Raw genomic sequence first — 23,597 nt, forward strand, 5'->3', positions numbered from 1 at the left:
GTGGTTCAGCTCACTTGATCTACCGAGCGGTTACTGGCAGGTGGAGCTGGCGCCAGAAGCCAGACCCAAGACGGCCTTCACCATCGGCGAGCGACTAATGGAGAGGGTGCTGGCTCACATTCCCTGCAACCGATGCGTGGTTTAGCTTGATGAACTTTTGATTCATGCCGCTGACTTCGAGCTGGCCCTAGAGAACCTCCGTCAGGTCTTCCAAGTCATTCGGAGGCGGGCCTGCGCCTGCACCCCAAGAAATGTAACCTCCTTCGACGTGAGACCAAGTTTTTGGGCCATGTGGTAGGGGCAGAGGGCGTGGCCCCTGATCCTACTAAGGTGGAGGCGGTCGAGAAATTGCCAGTTCCGCGAAATGTCAGCGAGGTGCACAGCTTCACGGGGCTCATCTCCTACTACCCCAATGTTTTGTCTGCAACTTTGCCTTCATTGCCAGTCCCCTACACCGTCTCACCGAGAAGGGACGGGAGTTCCACTGGGACGACAACTGTGCAGCCGCCTTTGCCTGGCTCCACACCGCCTTGATCACTGCACCCATCCTGGCCCTTCCTGATCCTAAGTGCCGCTTCATCGTGGACACAGATGCCAGCAGTGTGGGGCTGGGGGCCGTCCTGTCTCAGGAGGTTGCTGGGGGAGAGAGAGTGGTGGCCTACTACAGTCGTGTCTTGGGCCGCCCTGAACGCAATTACTGCATTACACGACGTGAGCTCCTGGCGGTGGTCGTGGCGTTCAATCATTTTCGCCCTTATCTCTATGGCCAGGCCTTTCTCCTGCGGACGGATCATGCGGCCCTGATCTGGCTGCTCAGCTTTAAGGAGCCCGAAGGCCAGGTGGCTAGGTGGATTGAAGAGCTGCAGAGCTACGACTTCGAGACCCAGCACCGAGCTGGGTGCCTGCACAACAATGCAGATGCCCTCTCCCGTCGTCCCTGCAAGGACTGCAGACATTGTGAGCACCAAGAGGAGCGAGACAGAGCAATCCTCCAAATGTCCACCATGCGGCAGGTTGAGCCAGAGGAGGCATGGCTGATGGCAATGGACAAGCAGGAGTGGCAAACAGCGCAGGATAGTGATCCCACCCTGGACAGTGGGTCGACGCCAAGGCACGCCCCCACTGGCAAACTGTCTCTGCCATGTCGGTGGAGACCAAGGCCTACTTTTCCCAGTGGGCCACCTTGGCCCGGCGAGATGGACTGTTATACTGAGTCTGGTGAGCGCCGGGCCGGGGAAGAAGTGTGTGGCAGTTACTGGTGCCCAAGGACTGGCGCCAACGAGTGCTACGGGCGGCCCACGGCTCGGTGGGGGCAGGTCACTATGGGGTGGCAAAGACGCTGAACAAACTGCTCCAACGGTTCTACTGGGCCGGATGCAGGCATGACACTGAACTTTTTGTGCACCGTTGTGATGCCTGCACCGCCAAGAAAGGACCAACTAGACGCTCCCATGCCCCTCTACAACAATATCAGGTGGGGGCCCCCATGGAGCGGGTCGGTGTGGACTTCCTTGGCCCATTTCCCACCACAGACAACGGAAACCGGTACGTCCTTGTGGCCATGGACTACTTTACCAAATGGCCTGAGGCGTATGTGGTCCCAAACCAGAGCGCTGCCACTACAGCCGAGCGGCTGGTGTGTGAGATATTCTGTCGGTTCGGTGCGCCCGAAGAAATACACAGCGATCAGGCTGTGTATTTCTTCGGAACTTCGAGGCACAGGTGTTCGCTGAGGTGTGTCAACGCATGGGGGTGAAGACCAGGACAACGCCCCTCCACCCCAGAGCGACGGACTGGTGGAGAGGTTCAATCGATCGCTCACAACACAACTCACTATTATCACGTCAGACTGGGACTGTCATCTACCCTTGGTCCTGTGGCGTACCGGTCGGCAGTACAAGAAAGTACTGGGTTTACACCGGCCGCGCTCATGTTCGGGAGAGAACTGCGGACTCCTGTGGAATTAGCCTTTGGCACGCCCCCTGGCACTGACCTAACCAAGACACCCGGTTTCGATTTACTGCGGGACCTCCAACAACGTCTGGCCGAGGCACACGAGTTTGCTCAGCAGCATCAGGAACAGGCAGGTGCGAAATAAAAGCGGGCGTATGACGCTCGTTGTCAGGGCCGCTCCTTTACACCGGGAGCGAAAGTGTGGGTCTTCAACCTAACCCGGAAGACAGGAGTCTCCCCCAAGCTCGCCAGCCAGTGGGTAGGGCCTGTGAGGTGTTGGAGCAGCTTTCGGATGTTGTGTACCGGGTGAAACTGTGTCCGGGGGCGGGTGGTAGTTCTGCACCGGGACCGTTTGGCACCTTACCGACCCTTGGCTGAAGAACCTGCAGATCAGTTTAGCCCACCCGGGACGGTCCCTCCTACACTCACAGGCTCTACCAACCGGACGGACAGTGGGGAACAGGGACCCGTGCCCCCGCGGCGGCGGAGAGGGCTTCCCCTTCGCTATAGGGACTTTGTAGTCGGCTGAGGACAGGCGACACGCTGGAGGGGGTAATGTAGCGAAGAGGCTACCCCGTTAGAATTGTGCCCTACTGTTTTACCCATCAGGCAATGCGTTCAGATTGTCAGTTATTAAATGTTTTGTAAGTGTTTTATGTGGTTTAATGCGTTTATGTGATTACTATTTGGTGTGGGGTAATTGTAGTTGTCATTCTGTTGTGTTGTGTAACTTTGGTACTTAAACTCTGATCAACTTTGTTGTTCGTGTAGATAAGTCCCATGTATTGTGTATCTGCGTGAGTTCAATAAGGGAAACTGAAAAGTTACTTTTTTCATTACTTCTACGTTCGCCACAATATGTATGTTGTATTATGATTGTTTTTTTTTCTATAAAATAAAAGGGAAAAAGAGTTTGAATCCAAAATATTGCCATGTAACAGGGGTCGCGTTTTTTTGCCATCAGCTCTAACCTGCTCGTTGTCATCGATATCCACTATTTACTTCTTTCTGGTCTGCACACAGCACACCGGGTAGTCATGTGACCGTAGACTGCACACGCTTCGCTGCCTATACAGAGACTGATTGGTCATCTCTTAATTTTGGACGTAGATATGCCGACTTGTCCAGGGTTTCTCCGTGCCTGCCGCACTGCTGGGATGTGCTCCAGCATCCCTGCGACCCTGAGTAAGGATAAGCGGTTTGGATAATGGATGGACGGATATGCGGACTGCAAACATACAGACGTTCACACACGCACATTTTATTATTTAATTAAATCGCAGCCTTTTGCGGTTATATAATTGCACAGGCGGACATTGCGATTGCGATTAGATTAATCGTGCAGTACTAGTTCATGTGAAACAGGGTTGCGATTTTTGATACCAGAGAATCAACCTGTGTCTTGCATGAATGTTGCTATCGGCTCGAGTAAAGCAAAGTATCGAAAGTGTTTGTCAATGTCTGACCGGGCATTTTCAATCTGCTCTGTGTACCGCGCACTGTAAAGTTTCGTGCGTTCCTTTTACTGCTCCTGTTCACTTGCGATATTTTGGAAGTTGCCCAAATCGTGGTTCTGCTGCTTTGAAGGCAGCAGTTGGAGTTTTCATTTGAAAGCTTTAACTGAGCTGATCATGTTGGCCACAGTTTAGTCTTTTCCTTGCAGCTCCCAATTAAACTTATTCAGCATGTAGGTCAGATTTGTTAAAAATGCAAAATCTAGTAGCCACTGATCATCAAATTGTTTGTATCCTGTATGTCTAGCGCCAAGGAGAAATCCCCTCATCTCCGGTAGAAGCTCTCGAAATCTTTGCAAGAATTTGCCCCTACGCGGCCATCTGACGTCGGTGTAGCTAGAGGTCCTTATGGTTGCAGTCAGCCTTCTCCAGATATGCACGAAATAGCCGTCTCTGAAGAGATATAGCCCGACTAGAACAGGCGATTTTCACCGACACTGTAATGGTATGAGTGACGTAAAGCAGAGCGGGATAGCCGTAAAGGGGGTTGTACGTGGGCGACTGTGATATGTGAACGTAGTGCTTGAGTTACGCTAAGTAAAGTTAACAAAACGAAAAACCTAAGACTGGACGTTGGATTATTTTTACAATAAACACCAAAAGGGTGTGTTACACGGTGTTAGAAGTGGCAGAAAGAAGATGGTAAAGTTTAATCCACCGGAGAATTTCTGCTTCGAAAATAGGCGGAGTGGGTGGTCTGGAAGAAACGCTTCACGCGCTATCGGACAGCTACAAAGCTAGATAAAGAGGATGGAGGCATGCAAGTAAGCACTCTTATCTATGCATTTGGTGGCGAGGCAGAAAATATATTTAGTTCGTTCACTTTTGAGGAAGGTGGGGACACAGACTATGGGGTGGTTATGGAGAAGTTTGACACCTACTTCATACCGAAGTTTAATGTCATTCACGAGACAACCTGTTTTTACAGTGGGTGCAGCGCGCAGGGGAGAGAGTGGAGACATTTATTCGCGCTCTTTATGAGGTTTTGGAGCACTGTGATTTCGGAGCTAAACGTGAGGAACACATTAGGGACCAAATCTTGGTAGGAATCCAGGATAAGGAACTGTCTCGCAAGCTACAACTAAGCCCGAACCTCATCCTGGAGATGACGGTGCAGGAAACGCGTCAACTGGAGGAGGTGAAAACCCAGGTTAGCCAACAAAGTGAGGGGACATGCACCATACAGGAGGTAGCGCAGGGGCATGCAAAGCACAGAAAATGGCAGGAAAAAAAAGACAGGGAGAGGGGCTTCAAAGACAAAACGTGCAGTAGATGTGGTAAAGCAATGCACAAGAAACAAGATAAATGCCCCGCAGCCAAGTCCACGTGCCACAGGTGCAAGAAAACGGGACATTGGGAAAGGATGTGCAAAAGCAAACTGGTCAGTGAAGTCACAGAGGGTGAAGGGGATGCATCTTAGTTTCTGGGTTCAGTTAATAGCAAATTCTCAAACAACAAACAGTGCACTGCACAACTGGACATAGGTAGCACACCTGTCACATTCAAAATAGAGACTGGGGCCGACGTGTCTGTCATGAGCGAGGGGACCTTCAAAACACTAAAACCAGAGAGAAAGATACGGCAGGCTAAGACTGTACTGTGGAGCCAAGGCAACCGGTTGAAATGTGTAGGCCAATTAGCAGCACACGCGGGTGCACAAGGACAACAACTATACTATGTCTGAGGTCTATGTTGTCAGAGGAGAGAGCATGTGCAATTTGCTCAGCCGACCAGTATCACGGGAAATGGGCCTAGTGAACAGATTTTATGCGGTTCACAGCACCGGAGAGTTTGTCCTGCTCAAGACACAGCCAGTAAAAATAGTGCTAAGGGAGGACGCACAACCCTATGCAGGCCACGCCGCACGCAGGGTCCCCATCCCCCTCATGAAGCCAGTCAAGGAGGAGCTGGAAAGGATGGTGGCCAACGGCATCATTGAGAAGGTGAGCGAACCCATGGAGTGGTGCGCCCCATGGGGCCAGCCCCAAAGAAATCAGGCAAGGTGCGTCTCTGCGTAGACCTTAAAAGACTAAACAAAGCCATTAAGAGGGAGAGATTCATCCTGCCAATGACAGAGGAGATCACAGCTGAACTGAGTGGGTCAACTGTATTCTCGTCATTGGACGCAGCAGCAGGGTTCTGGCAAATACCACTCGACGAAGACAGTCAGAGACACAACTTTTATCACCCCTTTTGCCAGATATTGCTTTAAATGGCTCCCTTTTGGCATTAGCAGTGCCCCAGAAATAGTCCAGAGGAAAATGGTAGAAACACAGGAAGGCCTGCAGGGGGTGGCTGTGTACATGGATGACATCATCGTTCATGGGAGGGACATGGCAGAGCACGACCAGCACCTACAGAGTGTCATGGAGTGGCTGGAGTCTGCTGGGCTGAAACTGAATGCCAAAAAGTGTGCACCGAGACAGAGAAAGCTACACTTTCTGGGCCATGACATTGACGCAGACAGTGTGCGGCTCGACCCAGCCAAAGTGTCAGCCGTCAATGAGCTCTCCCCATCCGAGAATGTTCAGGAACTCAAGAAGGTCCTAGGTATGGTGAACTACTTGGGGAAATACATCCCCAACCTGGCCACTGTGGGCCAACCACTGTATGAACTGCTGAAGTCCAAGTCAGAGTGGACGTGGGGTCCAGCTGAACAGTCAGCATTCTAACAGTTCAAAGTACTTCTCACAACCTCACATACCCTGACATATTACGATGTCCACAAGCCCACGGCAGTCTCTGCAGATACGAGCAGTTACAGGGTTGGTGGTGTGCTGATGCAGCTCCATGGCGAGGACTGGAAGCCCATGGCATACTGCTCCCAACATCTGAGCGATGCAGACCCCAGGTATGCTCAGATTGAGAAAGAGTGTCTGATGGGCATCTGGGCCTGTGAGAGGTTTGGAAAATATCTGAACGGCCTAGAGGGATTTAAGTTGATCATGGATCACAAACCCCTTGTCCCACTGATGAACTCCAAGGATCTGGACAACGTACCCATTTGCTAATGCGGCTGATGAGGTTTAACCCCACAGTGGAGTACGCACCCGGCATGACCCTGGTCGTGGTGGACACCCTGTCCAGGAGCCCCTTGAGAGACAACAGCCAAGACACACAATCGGCTGTACAGTGCTATGTCGCATCCATCATCGATGGCATGCCAGCTACAGAGCAGATGATGGACAGCATCAGATCAGCCACAGCAGCAGCTTACAAGCTACAAGCCCTGATCAGGTACATACAGTCTGGATGGCCAGAACACATATGTAAAACACACCTGACTGTTAAGAGTTTTCCCCCATGAGAAATGAACTGTCAGTGCACAACAGGTTGGTGACGAGGGTTAACAGAATAGTCATTCCGGAAACATTGAGGGCAGACATATTAGACCGAATACATGGTGGCCATCAGGGCTTGACTAAATGCAGGGATCAAGCAAACACCTCGGTATGATGGCCCGGGATATCATCCTAAATCAAAAACAAGGTCTTGTCTTGCCCGTCATGCCAGGAACTGAGAAGAGGGCAGTCCAGAGAGCCACTAATCTCCACACCCCTTTCAGACAGACCTTGGAAAAGAATAGGAATAGACTTGTGTGAACACAATAAGCAGAGTTACCTGGTCATCTCAGATTACTATTCACGGTATATAGAAATACTGCACATGCCCATGACCACCAGTGCTCTAGTGGCCACAAAGTTAAAGGCAACATTTGCCCAGTATGGAATAGCAGAGGAGGTAGTTAGTGACAATGGGCCACAGTTTGCTACTGCGGAATTCAAAGAATTAGCGCACGAGCTTGACTTCCAACACATAACCTCCAGCCCACACCATCCCCAGGAAATTGGGCACGCTGAAAGGCCAGTGCAAACAGCGAAAAGGATCTTTTTTTTTCAATTTTCCCCCTTTTTCTCCCCAATTGTATCTGGCCAATTACCCCCAGCCATCCTGGTCACTGCTCCATCCCCTCTCTGCCGATCTCCCGACCGACCAGAGGAGGCGCTAGTGCAGCGACCAGGACTAACACCCACATCCGACTTCCCCCCCGCAGACATGGCCAGTTGTATCTATAGGGACGCCTGACCAAGCCGGAGGTAACACGGGGATTCGACCCGGCGATCCCGTGTTGGTAGGCAACGGAATAGACCGCTACGCTACCCGAACGCCCCAGCGAAAAGGATCTTAAAAGAAAAAGACCCTCTTCTAGCACTCGTGCTATAGATCCACTCCATGCAACAGCACAGGGGCTAGCCCTGCAGAACTCTTAATGGGCCAGAAGATCCGAACAACCCTGCCTACCCTTGACAGCAACCTGCTACCCAAGTGGCTGAGTAGGCATCGCATCAAGACCAAGGATATTGCGGAAAAGGGAAAAAAAACATACACACAACCAATGTTAGGTGGTGAGATGCCTACCTTCCTTGCAGCCAGGGGACCATGTCCTCACCAAGCTGGACAACCACAAGTCCTGGCTTACACCCGCAGTAGTGACCAAGGAGAGTGTCACACCGAGGTCCTACGTCATTGAGACGGACCAGGGAGCTACACTTCGCCGTAACAGGCACCACCTCCAGGCGGTACTCACTGCAGGATCACTGGTGCCAGACACCACACCCATACTTACCCCAGACCAGCGGCTGGACACCCCGGTAAGGCCAAAGAATGGGCCTCCTGTCCTGAGCGAGAGAAAACCCAAAGACACTGATGGACTGATACGGACCAGGTCCGGCAGAGCCAGTAAACCAGTCAAGAGACTGGACTTGTGAAAAAACTAATGAGAAAAGGGGGGGGGGGTAACGGGGCAAGAAATGGACTGTTGAAATACTGTTAAGTTCCTGGTTATGTAATGTAAAGAAAAAAAGAGTTCCAGAGAAAACTGTGAACTAATTAGTGGTTACTTATTGTTCCTGTAAAGTGAAAAGAGTTCCAAAAAGAGTTCTAGAAAAGTAAGAAAAGTAAAAGTAGCCAAACGGAACAGTAAAACTCAATAAAAGAAATGTAATGTTCTAGTTCAGGTTACCTAATGTTTTGTAGTGAGCCAGAATATGCTTAACTGTTACTTAAATGTTGAGCAGTTGCACTATGGTGAGAGGGGAAAGAATTTAAAGGGGGAGATGTAACGGTATGCTTGATTGCGACGCTGTGAGTGACGTAAAGCAGAGCAGGATAGCCGTAAAGGGGGTTGGACGTGGGCAGATCGACGACTGAGATACGTGGATGTAGTGCTTGAGTTACGCTAAAGTGTCGGAAATGCTGGAATGTCGGAAGAATCTGTACAGCTCCTCTAAGACTAGTTTTGCTCCAATGAAATTTGTGCCTGGATCTGACCGACCACATCTTTCTTGGATGCCCCCTGATTGCTGTGACCCCATAATTGCTCCCCTGACCCCCCCCCCATTGCTGCGATCGAAGATGCATTTTCAACGCAGAAGTCAGTGACCAATACCGTCCGAAATTGATTGTTTCTTGGTCTTCAAACGGCCACGTTTTGTGAATGGTCAACCCGCAACAGTTGATAGCGAGTCTCCTGAAACACGTTTAGAGATGGGAGATCAGCTAGAGCAGGAGGAGAATCAGTTTGATGATGCTATGGCCAACGTGGACGCTAACACAGATGTTAGCCAACATCCACAGGAAGGGCCAAGGCGTCCAGTTCTTAAAGCATACCGATCACAGATGTTGGAGACTCAGCAAAGGAGTTTCAGTAGAAGCTGGTTCGAGCAATATGTCTGGCTGGAATATAGCATCACTAAAGATGCAGCTTTTTGTTTCGCATGCAGGCATTTTTTACGACCAGGTCAGCACAGATTTCATTCCGAGTCATCGTTCACCATCACCGGCTTCCAAAACTGGCAAAAAGTTACAGCCAAGTTTAAGGCTCATAATGAAAGTGCGGGGCACACATTTTCAATGGAGGCATGGACGAAATTCAAAATGAAACAGGAAAGCGGCTCTAAAATAGTGAACATGCTTGATAAGGGGCATTCGGCGCTTGTCAAGGAAAATCGGCAGTACATGAAGGTCTTGGTGGAGAGTTTGCGCTTCACCGCATGCCAAGGCATCACTCAGTGAGGCCACGCTGAGGGTGAGCAGATTGCAATGTGGCGACTGTGCTTCGGCGCTCAGAATAGCGTTGAGCATTCCTTTCAAATAGCTATGGGTAAGTTGCTGAAGGTTAGACACTGTGGCTTCAGGGCTAGCACTAGCTTCGGTAGCTTACATGTGTGGTATGGTTATCGTTAGCTGAGGCCGCGTGTTTGCTCGTGTTTGTTGCTCTCGTACTGGGCTGGCTTACCATTCATCATGCGGTCTTATAAACGAAATGTGAGTGTTCGGTTAAAATAATTTGACGATATAAGTTATTAATTAGCAATACGTGGGGAGTGCCTGAGTTCGCGTCTTTACTCCGCCATGACACCAGAACTCTCCAAGTATAATGTTATTTTTTAAACAATATTGCTTGTTTGTGGTGGTGGGTTCCCAAAATGCCATGATTGCTGTTCACTGGTCATGGTTATTAATTGTTTGTCGCAAAAGTTGCGATGTCATAATGTAGGCAATAGATGATACAAGAAAATAGGAAAAACGACAAGTCTGGAGAGTTCAGCACAGTTAGAATGCTATGAAACATAAGTATTTAAAATACATAAGCAGAAATACATTACGAAATAGAAAATATTTTGGGTTTGATGTTTTCAACAGCTGAATGGAAAAATGCACATAAGCTGTAATAGTTTAAAATGCAGTATAAATATAGGTATGAACACACTGCTAGTTACTGTTACTAGTTGCTGTTAGTTAACTGCTAATTTATTGTGTTAAGTGTAAAATGGTTCTAATGATGAGAATAAGAGTCTTGTGTTTCTTCACAGTGTGTACAAGGCAGTGTATGCAGTGGCCCACGCCTTACACAACCTGGAACACTGTGTGTCTGGACAGGGGCCATTCAACAGAAACAGCTGTGCTGAGATCTCTAACTTTGAGCCATGGCAGGTGTGTGTGTGTGTGTGTGTGTGTGTGTGTGTGTGTGTGTGTGTGTGTGTGTGTGTGTGTGTGTGTGTGTGTGTGTGTGTGTGTGTGTGTGTGTGTGTGTGTGTGTGTGTGTGTGTGTGTGTGTGTGTGTGTGTGTGGCTCATGTACACACATTGCCTGTTTATGTTTCACAATATTGTCCTCTTGTCCTTGTCCTTTTTAATTTGTCTGATCTGGAGTTCTTTTTGGGACTATAATTATTCTGATGTGATAACCCTGCTCATCTACACAAGGGTTACAACAAATACTCAATATTACTTGAAAAGAGTATTTGACTTAGGTCTGTCTCTTCCCTGTTTCTGTAGTTGATGTACTATCTGAAGAATGTGCATTTCAACGTTCCCCACACAGAAGAGGAGATACTATTTAAGGATGGGGACATAGATGGCTACTACGAAATCATTAACTGGCAGGTCCGAGGTGAAGGGTCAGTGTCTTATGTCCCTGTGGGCACCTACAATGGCACAGCACCCCATCAGGCCAGGATGACCATACTGAATGAATCCATTATGTGGAATAATGAAGTATTGGACGTAAGTACAGTACTACTACTACTACTACAACTACTTTTGGCTGCTCCCGTTAGGGGTCGCCACAGCGGATCATCCGTATCAATTTCTTCCTCTCCTCTGCATCCTCCTCTGTCACACCAGCCACCTGCATGTCCTCTCACCACATTCATTAACAACCTCTTTTCCTCTTCCCTGGTAGCTCCATATTCAGCATTCTTCTCCCAATATACCCAGTATCTCCCCTCCACACATGTCCAAGCCATCTCAATCTTGCCTCTTGCTTTGTCTCCAAACCGTCCCACCTGAGCTGTCCTTCTAATATACTCATTCCTAATCCTGTCCTTCTTCTTCACTCCCACATAAGTACAGCACTATTTGAAGATATTTTTATGTGTGTGTGTGTGTGTGTGTGTGTGTGTGTGTGTGTGTGTGTGTGTGTGTGTGTGTGTGTGTGTGTGTGTGTGTGTGTGAAGGGTCTTTGAAAACCGCGACCTCCAGGCCAAAACAAAAATTCTGGTCTACGAAGTGGTAGTGTTGCCCACCCTGGCACCTGAAGGCACTAGAGGCACATCATCAGAGGTGCCTCCGAAAAATCCTCAAGATCACCTGGGAAGATAGATGCACCAACACCAGCGTCCTGGAGGAGGCTAACATTCCCGCTATCACTGCCACCATTGCCCAACACCAGCTCAGATGGACTGGCCATGTCATCCGTACGCCTGAATCTCACCTTCCAAAACAAGTCCTATACTCCCAGCTTCTCACAGGACAACGTACAACGTGCCCCGGATGGTCAAAAGAAAAGGTATAAGGATAACATCCAAACGAACATCAAAAAATGCCACATAGCCCCTAAGACCTGGGAGGACACAGCAACCAACAGGGCGACCTGGAGAAAACTTGTCCGGGAAGGAGCTGCACTTTATAATAATGATCTCCGACGTGCTGCAGAAGACAAGCGCAGACTCAGAAAGGAGGGAGTTTCCACCAAAAAGGACCAAACCAATCCCACAATTACCACCGCCCACCCCTGCCCACATTGCACCAAAATATGCGGCTCCAGGATTGGCCTCTTCGCCCACCTGAAGACCCACAAGGACCAAGAAAGAGGACAGTCATACTCGACCCTGAGTGACCGCCGATGATGGTGTGTGTGTGTGTGTGTGTGTGTGTGTGTGTGTGTGTGTGTGTGTGTGTGTGTGTGTGTGTGTGTGTGTACATCCATTCCAAGCTGGTCTCTCTGTGTTTATTGCCAGCCTCCTCGGTCAGTGTGCAGTGAAGACTGTCAGCCAGGCACCAGAAAGGGTATCAGGCAGGGAGAGCCTGTGTGCTGCTTTGACTGTATCCCCTGTGCTGAAGGCGAGGTCAGCAACACAACCAGTCAGTATGAGTTCTATATCTTATATTTTACATGACTCTGATTGTGGCTAATAGATTGTGTTGAGGAAAAAGAGATGGTTCTTTCTGTGCTTTGGTAGAATAGAATATAATACACTTTATTTGTCATTTGTACATTCATACAATGAAATTCACTCTCTGCGTTTAACCCATCCTAGCTGTGTAGCTAGGAGCAGTGAGCAGCTGCCATGCAGCGCCCGGGGAATGGTTTACCCTTGGTTTACCCTTTCTGGGTACTGACAGCTGGGTAGACTGTGCACGGGGATTTGAAAGTTTTCATCATATATATATATATATATATATATATATATATATACACATATATACACATATATACATATATATATACATATATACATATACGCATATATATGAGAGCAAGAGAGAGGGCCAACCTGCTCATCAGAAGCAGTTAGGGGTTCAGTGTCTAGCTCAAGGACATGCTCTCTGGAGGAGCCGGGGATCAAACCAGCGACCTTCTGATTACTAGACGACCCACTTTACCTCCTCAGTCATGCCGCCACGAGAGAGAGAAGAGAAAGAAAGAAAGAGAAAACACAAGGCAGGATTCCAGCTCCGAGAGTCCTGAGTCAGCGCGTGGACTACTGTCTTGTGTGCAGATTATCGGGTTGCTGGTGTGCAGACGGTGGGTTAGCTGGTGCACTGCTGATATATCAGTCACTGTCTTCCACCATCACCACCACAACGGTTGTCGAAGACCTTACATGGGGCCAAAATCCGCACATTTATTTCAGTTCATGGTAGGAGCAGTTTGTGAGTGTAGTCAAAAGAGCTTTTAAATAGTGAAGCAGATAAGTTGTGAAACAGTGTATGGAAACATGAGAAGGTGGGTGAATTATGACGATGCAGGACAGAGTAAAGGTCAGCACAAGTCCTTAATGCTTACAAATAGTGAGTGGTTTTTAGTCAAAAAATGTGTTCATGCAATGTTATTTCTTTATATTCAGTTCCTTTACTAATGTTCAGAATTTGTTGACCATTGAAATTTAGAGAATATTCACATAGCCTTTGATGATTTTTTGAGACTTTCTTCAAATTGCATAAAAATGCTCATGTTTAGCTGTAACATTCAGTCATTTGTCATATACTACATCTCAGACCATGAATTTCCAAGTAAATAAGATGCTTTCAATGCAATAAAAACAGCATTTTAGTAAATGTAGTAATGATGAAATAGAGCTTTAATGGCCAGACAGACTAGTGTTGATGCCATACTGCACTTGTTGATTTTTAGATAGCAACAATGAAGGAAAGGGGATGAGAAAGCATACATTATACCAACTCAGTGAACATTTACCCGCATATGGGATTATATGTCACTGTCCCATGTTTAATTTAGAATGAGTGCCGATATCTTGTCCTGCATACATGTAACCCTGTGCAATCTGACAAGCAGCTAAACACCTCTCATCATTCACTGGAGACTGGGATCGTCTTGCATCAGTTCATTGACAGAAAAAGGGTGAAACTGAGAAATAAAACACAATTACCAACGTCACTTAAATATAGAGATGAGTCCCAAACACCATACAATAATAACTGTCAAAAGAAAATACGGAAAATATAACTACATATAGCTATATTACTGTAGTATTGCTGTAGCTAACATTAAGGCTTGTGAGCAATAATGCAATGCAATGTTATACAGTGTAAGTAATGTAACCTATATCGCTTATTCAAATAACTGAAATCGACTTTATAGCATAACACAAGGTAAGTTTAGCCAACTAGCTTACTGAAACATAATAGCATGCTGCTCTCCTGATATGAGCTATCAAACAATCGACATCAAAATATTCACATTGCATATCAAACTTAGTAAGCATAATCAACAAACAAGTTAGAACAGTATGTCAGTATACATTTGACATACCGAGAATGCTACTAAAGGCATGGAACGTAGAAGATTGAAGCAGATTGAAAAAGGCAAATGTAGACAAAAACCATGTGGCTGTTCTGCTCACAATCAACTTCCTGACTGAGTCACATGATACCAGGGGGTGTGGCTATTCTATAGAATAAGAAGCTTGACTCATTGATAAATGTGGTTAGGCTTGGTGTTGACTGGTGCATTGCAATACAGTTTACTCACAGTGACAGGGAATTCTTTATCCTAAATGTGTATACGCCTTATGATTGCCAGCAGAATGAGGATGAATATTTAAATAGGCTTGCATTCATCAATTCCTTTATTCAAGCTAATACTTCTTCCAGTGTGTATGTCATTGGGGATCTGAATGCTGATATCTCGGACAGGAATTCGTTATTTGCTAATCACATGGTTCAGTTCTGTCAAGATAATAATCTTATATTGTCAAGCAAAGTCTTATTGCCTACAAATATACTGCTCAAAAAAATAAAGGGAACACCTAGAAACACAATATAGACCTCGATGAATGAAATATTTCAGCTGAAAATCTTTATTTATTAGACAGAGGAATGTGTTTAGAGCAAAATAACCTAAGAATGATCAATGGAAATCAAAATCATTAGCCCATTAAGGTCTGGATTCAGAATCATACTCAACATCAAAGTGGAAAATGAGAACATAGGCTGATCCAACTTCTGTGGAAATTCTTCAAGATGATTCAAAATGAGGCTCAGTAGTGTGTGTGGCCTCCACGTGCCTGTATGCACTCCCTACAACGTCTGGGCATGCTCCTGATGAGACGACGGATGGTCTCCTGAGGGATCTCCTCCCAGACCTGGATCAGGGCATCGGTCAACTCCTGGACAGTCTGTGGTGCGACATCGCGTTGGCGGATGGTACGAGACATGATGTCCCAGAGGTGCTCGATTGGATTCAGGTCTGGGGAACGTGCAGGCCAGTCAGTAGTATCAATGCCCTCAACATACAGGAACTGCTGACACACTCTGGCCACATGAGGACGAGCATTGTCATGCATGAGCAGGAACCCAGGGCCCACTGCACCAGCATATGGTCGGACAATGGGTCTGAGGATCTCATCCCGGTACCTAATGGCAGTCATGGTACCTCTGGCTAGCACGTAGAGGTCTGTGCGGCCCTCCAAGGATATGCCTCCCCAGACCATCACTGACCCACCGCCAAACCGGTCATGCTGGAGGATGTTGCAGGCAGCAGAACGTTCTCCACAGCATCTCCAGACTTTCTCACGTCTGTCACATGTGTTCAGTGTGAACCTGCTCTCATCTGTGAAGAGCACAGGGCGCCAGTGGCGAATCTGCCAACCAAGATGTTCTCTGGCAAAGGTCAATCGGGCTGCACGGTGTTGGGCTGTGAGCACAGGCCCCAATTGTGGACGTCGGGCCCTCATACCATCCTCATGCATTCTGTTTCTCACTGTTTGAGCAGAAACCTGCACATTAGTGGCCTGTTGAAGGTCGTTTTGTAGGGCTCTGGCAGTGCTCCTCCTGTTCCTCCTTGCACAAAGGACCAGATAGCGGTCCTGCTGCGGGGTTGTTGTCCTCCTGCGGCCCCCTCCACGTCTCCTGGTGTACTGGCCTGTCTCCTGGTACCTCCCCCATGCTCTGGACACTGTGCTGGGAGACACATCAAATCTTCTTGCCACAGCACGCATTGATGTGCCATCCTGGATGAGCTGCACTACCTGAGCAACTTCTGTAGGTTGCAGATACCGCCACATGCCACCTCTAGTGGTGAGGGCACTAGCACAATGAAAAACTAACCAAAGATCGGCCAGAAAAGATGAGGACAGGCAAATGGTCTGTGGCCACCACCTGCAAATCCATTCCTTTTATAGGGGTTGTCTTGCAAATTGTCTAATTTCCACCTTGTGGAAATTAGACAATTTACCAACAGGTGAAATTGATTCACAAATCAGTGTTGCTTCCTAACTGGACAGGTTGATATCTCAAAAGTGTGATTGACTTGGAGCTACATTGCATTGCTTATGTGTTCCCTTTATTTTTTTGAGCAGTGTACTTTTACATACATAAGTGAGGCCTGGCACACTACGTCATGGCTGGACCACTGTATTTGCACTGCTGATGCACATGCCTCGTTGGGGAGTATGGGTATTATGTATGGGGCAGCAACGACTGATCACATACCTCTTGCTATGGCTATAAATGTTGAACATCTGCCTGTGCTGTCTAGTAATGCAGATGGTGATAATTTAGAAAGGTTGGACTGGTCAACTCTCACAAAGGAGGACATCTTAGCCTATCATGCCCATACAGATGAAATCTTGAGTAATATACATCTGCTTAGAGATACAGTTTTGTGCAGAGACATTAATTGTAAGGATATGAGGCATAGGAGAGATCTCTGCTGCATGTATGATGATATTGTTAGTGCTCTGTATGAAGGTAGTAAGCCCTACTACAAATATAAAAATAAGACACATAACATCAGTCTTGGTTGGAACAAGTATGTAGCTGGGTATTATGAAGAAGCACGTGAAGCCTTTAAATCATGGGCTATGGCAGGCAAACCCAGACAAGGGCCTGAGCTTGAACACAAGATCTCACTAATGCAAGATACAAGTACGCCGTTCGCTTCATCTTTAAAAATGAGCAAGCCATGAGGGCAGATTCCATGGCTAAGTAGCTACTAAGAAATTATCCTGCTATTTTTTGGAAAGAAGTCAGCGCTCTCAACAACTATAAAACATCTCTACCATGCACTGTTGATGGTATCTCCGGTACAGACAATATTGCTGAGTTATGGCAACAGCATTATAGTACCTTATTCAATTGTGTCCACAGCGATCTGTATAAGGTGGGCAATATTGAGAGTGATGATTCAATGGTGATCATGTCACACGAGGTGTACCAAGCTGTTAACAAGGCAAGTGGCTTAGATCATATTACTGCTGAACACCTTAAATATGCCAGTCTGAGGTTAGCTCCTCCCCTTGCTGTCTGTTTTATTGGCTTTATGATCCATGGCTTGTTACCAGAATCAATGTTGTCTGTACTGTTAGTGCCAGTAATTAAGGACAAAGCTGGTAAAGTATGCAGCCTAGATAACTACAGGCCTATAGCTCTAGCCAGCATACTGTCAAAAGTCCTAGAAAGAATACTGCTGGATAGAGTGCATGAGTTTATCAACTCCACAGATAACCAGTTTGGTTTTAAAGCTAGACATGGCACTGACTTATGTATATATGCCTTAAACCCATTTGGGGTTAGCAATGGTGTCAGACAAGGGGGAATTCTGTCTCCGGCTCTCTACAATTTATTTTTTGATGATTTGTCCAAGCAGTTGAAAGCCTGTAACACTGGGTGCATGACTGGCAATACCTTGGTGAACCATATTATGTATGCAGATGACCTTGTCATTCTTAGTCCCTGTAGCACTGGTCTCCAGCTGCTCCTTGATATATGTTCTGTGTATGGTATGGATCATGATATCAAATACAATGCTAGTAAGAGTGTTGTCATGATCTGCAGAACCAAAGAGGTCAATCATCTAAAATTTCCTGATTTTAAATTGTCTGATAATAATCTTGTGGTATGTAATAAGGTGAAATATCTTGGGCACTATATTACTGAACAAATGACAGACGATGATGATATTTATAGGCAATGCTGCATGATGTATGCACAAGCAAACACTCTGTCACGACAGTTTGGTATGTGTTCAGTTAGTGTGACGATGTCTCTGTTCAGAGCATATTGTACAACACTATACTGCACACCTGTGGTCAAACTATAAAAACGCGAGCTTACAGAGGCTTCGAGTGGCTTATAATGATGCCATGAGAATACTGCTGAAAAGACCTAGATGGTGTAGTGCAAGTGAAATGTTTGTGGCTGCAGGAGTCAGTACCTTTCAGGCTCTTCTAAGAAATCTTATGTATAAATGTATTTGCCGGCTTAATGACTCTGATAATGTAATCATCGAGAGAGTTTAACTAATATAAGATTCAGTGCCACATGCTACCAATCCCGGCTGTGGGACCACTGGTATAGCTGCCTTCTTTTAACACACTGACTTGTTCCATTTTATGTAATTTTATTGTGTATTGTCTAGGGATTGTCTTTTCACCTATTTGTCTTTGTCTGTTATGGACCCTGAGTCTGCAATAAAGTTTTGAATTGAATTGATACAAAGGTCACATGCTTAAATGCATAAACTGATGTTATACAAGGAACTGCCAGCATGGGGAGAGAAACCAAACAAAGAAAATAGTGTCCTGATGGGGACAACAGCTGGAGTAGAAACCTTGTCTAGATCTTAGAAGAAGTAGTTGTATTACATTCAGCCTGGACAACTTTTCTAACTTCATCCAATAATTTTTAACCCGTTATCAACCTTAGTACAGTACCCTGTCGTACAGTAGATCTGTACAACAGGTGACCCTACAGAACCTGTTTTCTATAGGTCCACTTCCTTTCCTTTCCTGTTCCTCCTTTCCGACAGATGCCCGTGAATGTATCCAGTGTGGCGAGGACTACTGGTCTAATGTTGCCCGTGACACCTGCATCCCCAAGACCATTGAGTTCCTGGCTTTTGGACAGCCTCTGGGGATCACCCTCATTGTCATCTCTGCCTTCGGGGCCCTGGTCACCATAGCTGTGGGGGTGAGGATACACCAGGGGTCAACTAATACTATAGAGACCCTCATGGTTGAACTGTAAAGTTAAATTTTATAAAATGTTGGCTGGGGATTATGTGATATTAATGTATAAAGGACATAATTCACATCATGGCATGTCAACAAAGATACAAAAGTGGTGTATTACATTTGTTTAAATTAAGATAAATTATCAAAGAATATTTAATCAAGTTTACCTGGATATGTTTATTGACAGATATGCTTCATCACTCATCTAAGTGACCTCTTTGGTCTAAACTGACTGCAGGTATCCCCACCCTTATAAACACTACAGTTGCATAACGATCGAAACCAGCGACCAGTTTCATATGCAAATGTAGGTGTGACCATTAACTAGAGTTCCAGTGGCCATGTCTACTATTCACAGAGGATTTGGGAATGTTTACAATCAGCACTGTAAGATGGGGACAGATGTACTCTTACAATGTTGTGATTGCAAACAGCAATTTGCATATAAAACTGGTCGTTGGTTCTGGTCGTTATGCAACTGTATTGTTTGTAAGGGTGGGGATACCTGCAGTCAGTTTAGACTGAAGAGGTCACTTAGATGAGTGATGAGACGTTTCTGTCAATAAACGTATCCAGATGAATTGATTCAACCTTCTTTGACTTTCTTACCTGGATTATTGAGCATGCATCAAGACATTAAGATAAGTAGTTTTCCTCTCAGTGTGTGCATCGTTGCATGCATGTATACATGGTAATACCAGGGCAAATTTATGAGGTAATAAAGTATGTGGTAAGGACTGAGCTCAGTAGGGAATTGGATTTGTACATCAAGAAGTATGTCCCAAGAAAGTGAAATATGAAAGTGTTGCTGTCCGTCATGATCGTTTGCAAAATTGCTTTGCTTCAGACCAGAGGCCCCAACATCGCTCTGGGTTTCATAGGATTTTCCAAAGTGCCATGTTTATGTTTTGCTCCTGTCAGCATTTACCTATTCATTGGTTATGCATGGTAATTGAATAATCACAAATTAAAGCAGATATTTTGCACTGTAATCGTAGCGCTTTTGTGTGCTAGACAAAAGATAATGAGCATATGGAATCAAAAGAGCAAACAGTCTGTTTTACTAAAAGAAAATACTTGAATCACAGAAAGTTAAACAGTTCATCTGCACACAACATTTATTGAGAGAAACGTTTCATCACTTACCTGAGTGACCTCTTCAGTCTCAACTGACTGCAGGTATCCCCACCCTTATAAACAATACAGTGCATAACGACCAAAAACAATGATCAGTTTCATATGAAAATTGCTGTGACCATTAACTAGATTAAAATGGCAATGTGTATGATTCACAGAGGATTGGGGAATGGTTGCAATCACAGTATTGTAAGATGGCAACAGATGTACTTATAGACCCCCCCCCCCTCGGTTCAGGGATGGTCATTCCCTCTTCACATAGATGGCCCCTTTGACTTCTTGACTTTTACATCAGGGAAACCATATGCTGGCAAAGAGGATGGCACAACACAGAAGAGCTAACATGTCAGGCCAGGACTCTGCAGTCTACACCCATCTACAGGCCAGTGGCCACTCTTTCAAGGATGAGGATGTGCACATCCTTGATGGGGAGGAACGCTGGTTTGAATGGGGAGTCACAAGAGTCTTATCTATCCCTGAACTGAGGGGGGGGGGGGGTCCTAAGAGTACATCTGTCACCATCTTACAATGCTGTGATTGCAACCATTCCCCAATCCTCTGTGAATAGTACACATGGCCATTATAACTTAATGCTCACAGCAATTGGCATATGAAACTTATCATTGGTTTTGGTCGTTATGCCACTGTATTGTTTATAAGGGTAGGGTTACTTACAGTCAGTTGAGACTGATGAGCGATGAAACGTTTCTCTCAATAAACATTATATCCAGATGAACTGATTCAACTTTCTCTGATTTTCTTACCTGGATTATTGAGCATGCATAAAGACAAAATACTTGAATGTTAGTTCTTTTTTTCTTTTTTTTTTTTTGCTCTGCTCTTTTCCAGGGGGTGTTTATCATCCATCTTGGCACTCCCCTGGTGAAAGCCAATGATGCTCTCCTTAGTTTCTCTCTTCTGTTCTCCCTGATGGTGACCTTCCTCTGCTCCATTGTCTTCCTCGGAGAGCCCCAACCCTGGAGCTGCATGACCAGCCAAGTAGCCCTGGCTCTGGGTTTCGCCCTCTGCCTATCCTCCATTATGGGTGGGCACTGATGGGTCCTTCTGTTTCTTTCTGTTTGTGCGAGTGTGTTTGTGTGTGTGTGTGAGAGAGAGAGAGAGAGAGAGAGAGAGAGAGAGAGAGAGAGAGAGAGAGAGAGAGAGAGAGAGAGAGCTGTTTATGAACTCAGTTCAGTTGCGTCCAGCTGTGTGCCATCATCTGGGTTTTGGTTTAGGGTGTTTGTGAGTCATGGAAGTCAGATTGTGTAGTGTTGGGTTGTTATGAAAACTTTCAAACACACGGCCCTTAATAACACATTTGGACACCACAGTCATAGTTCCTCTTGCTGATTAAATGTGCCTCTTTTTTTACCTTTTTTTTTGTCATGTTAAATGCTCAGGCTGAGATTGCAATATGAAGAGCATTATCTAAAATTTCCAAGACTAAGCACTCTCCTGGCTCCTCTGTTTTTATTTTTAATATCTTGATATCGCCTTGCTTCAGGTAAGTCAGTGGTGTTGATGCTGAGGGCCCGCGCTCTGAAGGTGGCCCGCACCAAGGCCAAGGCAGTAGCCAAAGTGGGTAAAGCTGCCGCTGAGGCAGCCGACAACAGCGGCAGCCCGGATGTAATTGTAACCAACACAAATAACAACACAGACGGTTGCGTAGGTGGGAACCCCGAAGTCGATATCCTCACCTTTACCCACCAGAGGGTAATTGCTGTTGTGGCAACACTAATTCAGGTATGTTAAAACGAAACGAAACCTTTACAGTTCACAAATTCAAAGTAATGTGGCAATACATCTGATGAAGCCCTCCAGTGTGTAGTCCATTAATGTCTGCGGTCACTGGGGATGACATCTAACTCGTTTATTTAGCTTGATAATTTATTCGGGGGACATCATTGATTAAAAGAAAATAGTTCATTTTGAGCTGAAAGACCTGGCAATTGTTCACATGCATGTTTGTATGGACAAATAATTTACTCTTTGGCTTGACCGGCCAGCAGGCCAGCCCTACAAACGAATGTCCCTGACTGACTGACTGAGTGACAACGTTAGAGTGACTGTCTGAGTGATCATGTTTAACATGATTGGTCTGCTGGATCAGGTGACCAACAAGGTCACTGAAGTTACACAATTGATCGGCTGAGCGCTGAGAGGCACGAGGGAGAGTGTACAGTTAAAGCATCCCAAATAACAATCACTCTGACAAAACACTCACTGGCAAATTCACAAAAGGATTGCATGGCTTTTGCGGCCACTAAACCTGCACAGTTAAGACAAAAAGAAACTGTGTAGTTCTCAAAGCACCTACAAAGGGTGAAATGCACCCCTACCTGCACTGCCAGGCTAATAGCGTCTTGGTGCTCCGGTGCTATTTGCACATGTTTAAATTAGATAATATGCATACATTTGGCGCAAAATTGGCCCCTTTCTATCCAAATGAGCGTCATTGCAAAACACCAGTGCTAGTTAGAGGGAAGATTATTGGCTTCTTCAGAGGGTTGATGGTAAGTGATGCCCAGACTCTACAGTGGTCATGGCAGCAGTTATTGTAGCCAGGCGTAGGCATCGTCATGCCAGGCGTGCTCATGAGTGGATATTTTGAAGAAGTGCATCGTTTTTTGATTAACTGAGACTGAAATCATTTGCAGATAGAGGTTGTGAGGTCAAACAATTCTTGTTATACTTGATGACATCAAGGATGACATTGAGCCTGCCTACTGTGTTCTTGGTGCAAAACCACCATTTATACTTTGCCACATGGATAATTGCAATCAGGTGCAAAACAAGACCAAATTGCACTCAGCTGCAAAACTTAATGGGTGTATTTGCCCTGTAATATCATTAGTGCAATATCTTGTGAATCAGACCTTGAGATGGAGAAGATCGTGGTTGCAAGTGATGTGCAAGTCATGGTGCCATCAGTGGCTGTGATCCATTCTTTGTGAATTCGCCTGTCAATACAGAGTGAGTCTTAGAAAATCAGAGATATCCACAGATAGAAACAGATGAAGGAGGAGGGGGAGTTAACAGATAATTTGAATAGTTATAATTACAATTACATTAAGTTCTCTTTCAAATCAAACATCCCAAAATATGAGTGGAAAGTATTGTTCTTGCAACTGTCATTTATATCCTTATTTTACTCAAATGTAATTTAACTATGCCATGTGATATGCTACTTCAGTGCACTTTAAAAACAAATATTACTGGGACCACTATAGAAAATTGCAGATTAACTTTTAATATCTAGGAATTCCCATTCCCACTACCTTATCTCCACTGTCCCTGTAACAAAATTGTTCACAATTTCGAACATTGACCAGCCATGTACTAGGTTTTGACCTAGTCTTGGTTCCTTATCATTTATCATTCCCCTCTGTCTTCCTTCCTATCAGACCTTTCAACTTTGCTCCTTACCTGTCTACTGTGTAACTTTGCAATTT

General features: G+C 45.9%; 1 protein-coding gene across 1 annotated transcript in view; it reads left to right on the forward strand.

Annotated features, from left to right (window-relative positions):
* The window catches only part of LOC130115387 (vomeronasal type-2 receptor 1), a 44,476-nt gene that overhangs the window by 20,114 nt on the left and 765 nt on the right, over positions 1-23,597 (forward strand). The window contains exons 7-12 of the mRNA XM_056283018.1: positions 10,343-10,463; positions 10,808-11,035; positions 12,271-12,394; positions 18,804-18,964; positions 20,995-21,190; positions 21,650-21,888. Coding sequence (XP_056138993.1) covers positions 10,343-10,463; positions 10,808-11,035; positions 12,271-12,394; positions 18,804-18,964; positions 20,995-21,190; positions 21,650-21,888 — 1,069 coding nt within the window. The remainder of the gene's footprint in view (positions 1-10,342; positions 10,464-10,807; positions 11,036-12,270; positions 12,395-18,803; positions 18,965-20,994; positions 21,191-21,649; positions 21,889-23,597) is intronic.

This window comes from Lampris incognitus, chromosome 7, assembly GCF_029633865.1.
Source record: "Lampris incognitus isolate fLamInc1 chromosome 7, fLamInc1.hap2, whole genome shotgun sequence".
Lineage (NCBI taxonomy): Eukaryota > Metazoa > Chordata > Actinopteri > Lampriformes > Lampridae > Lampris > Lampris incognitus.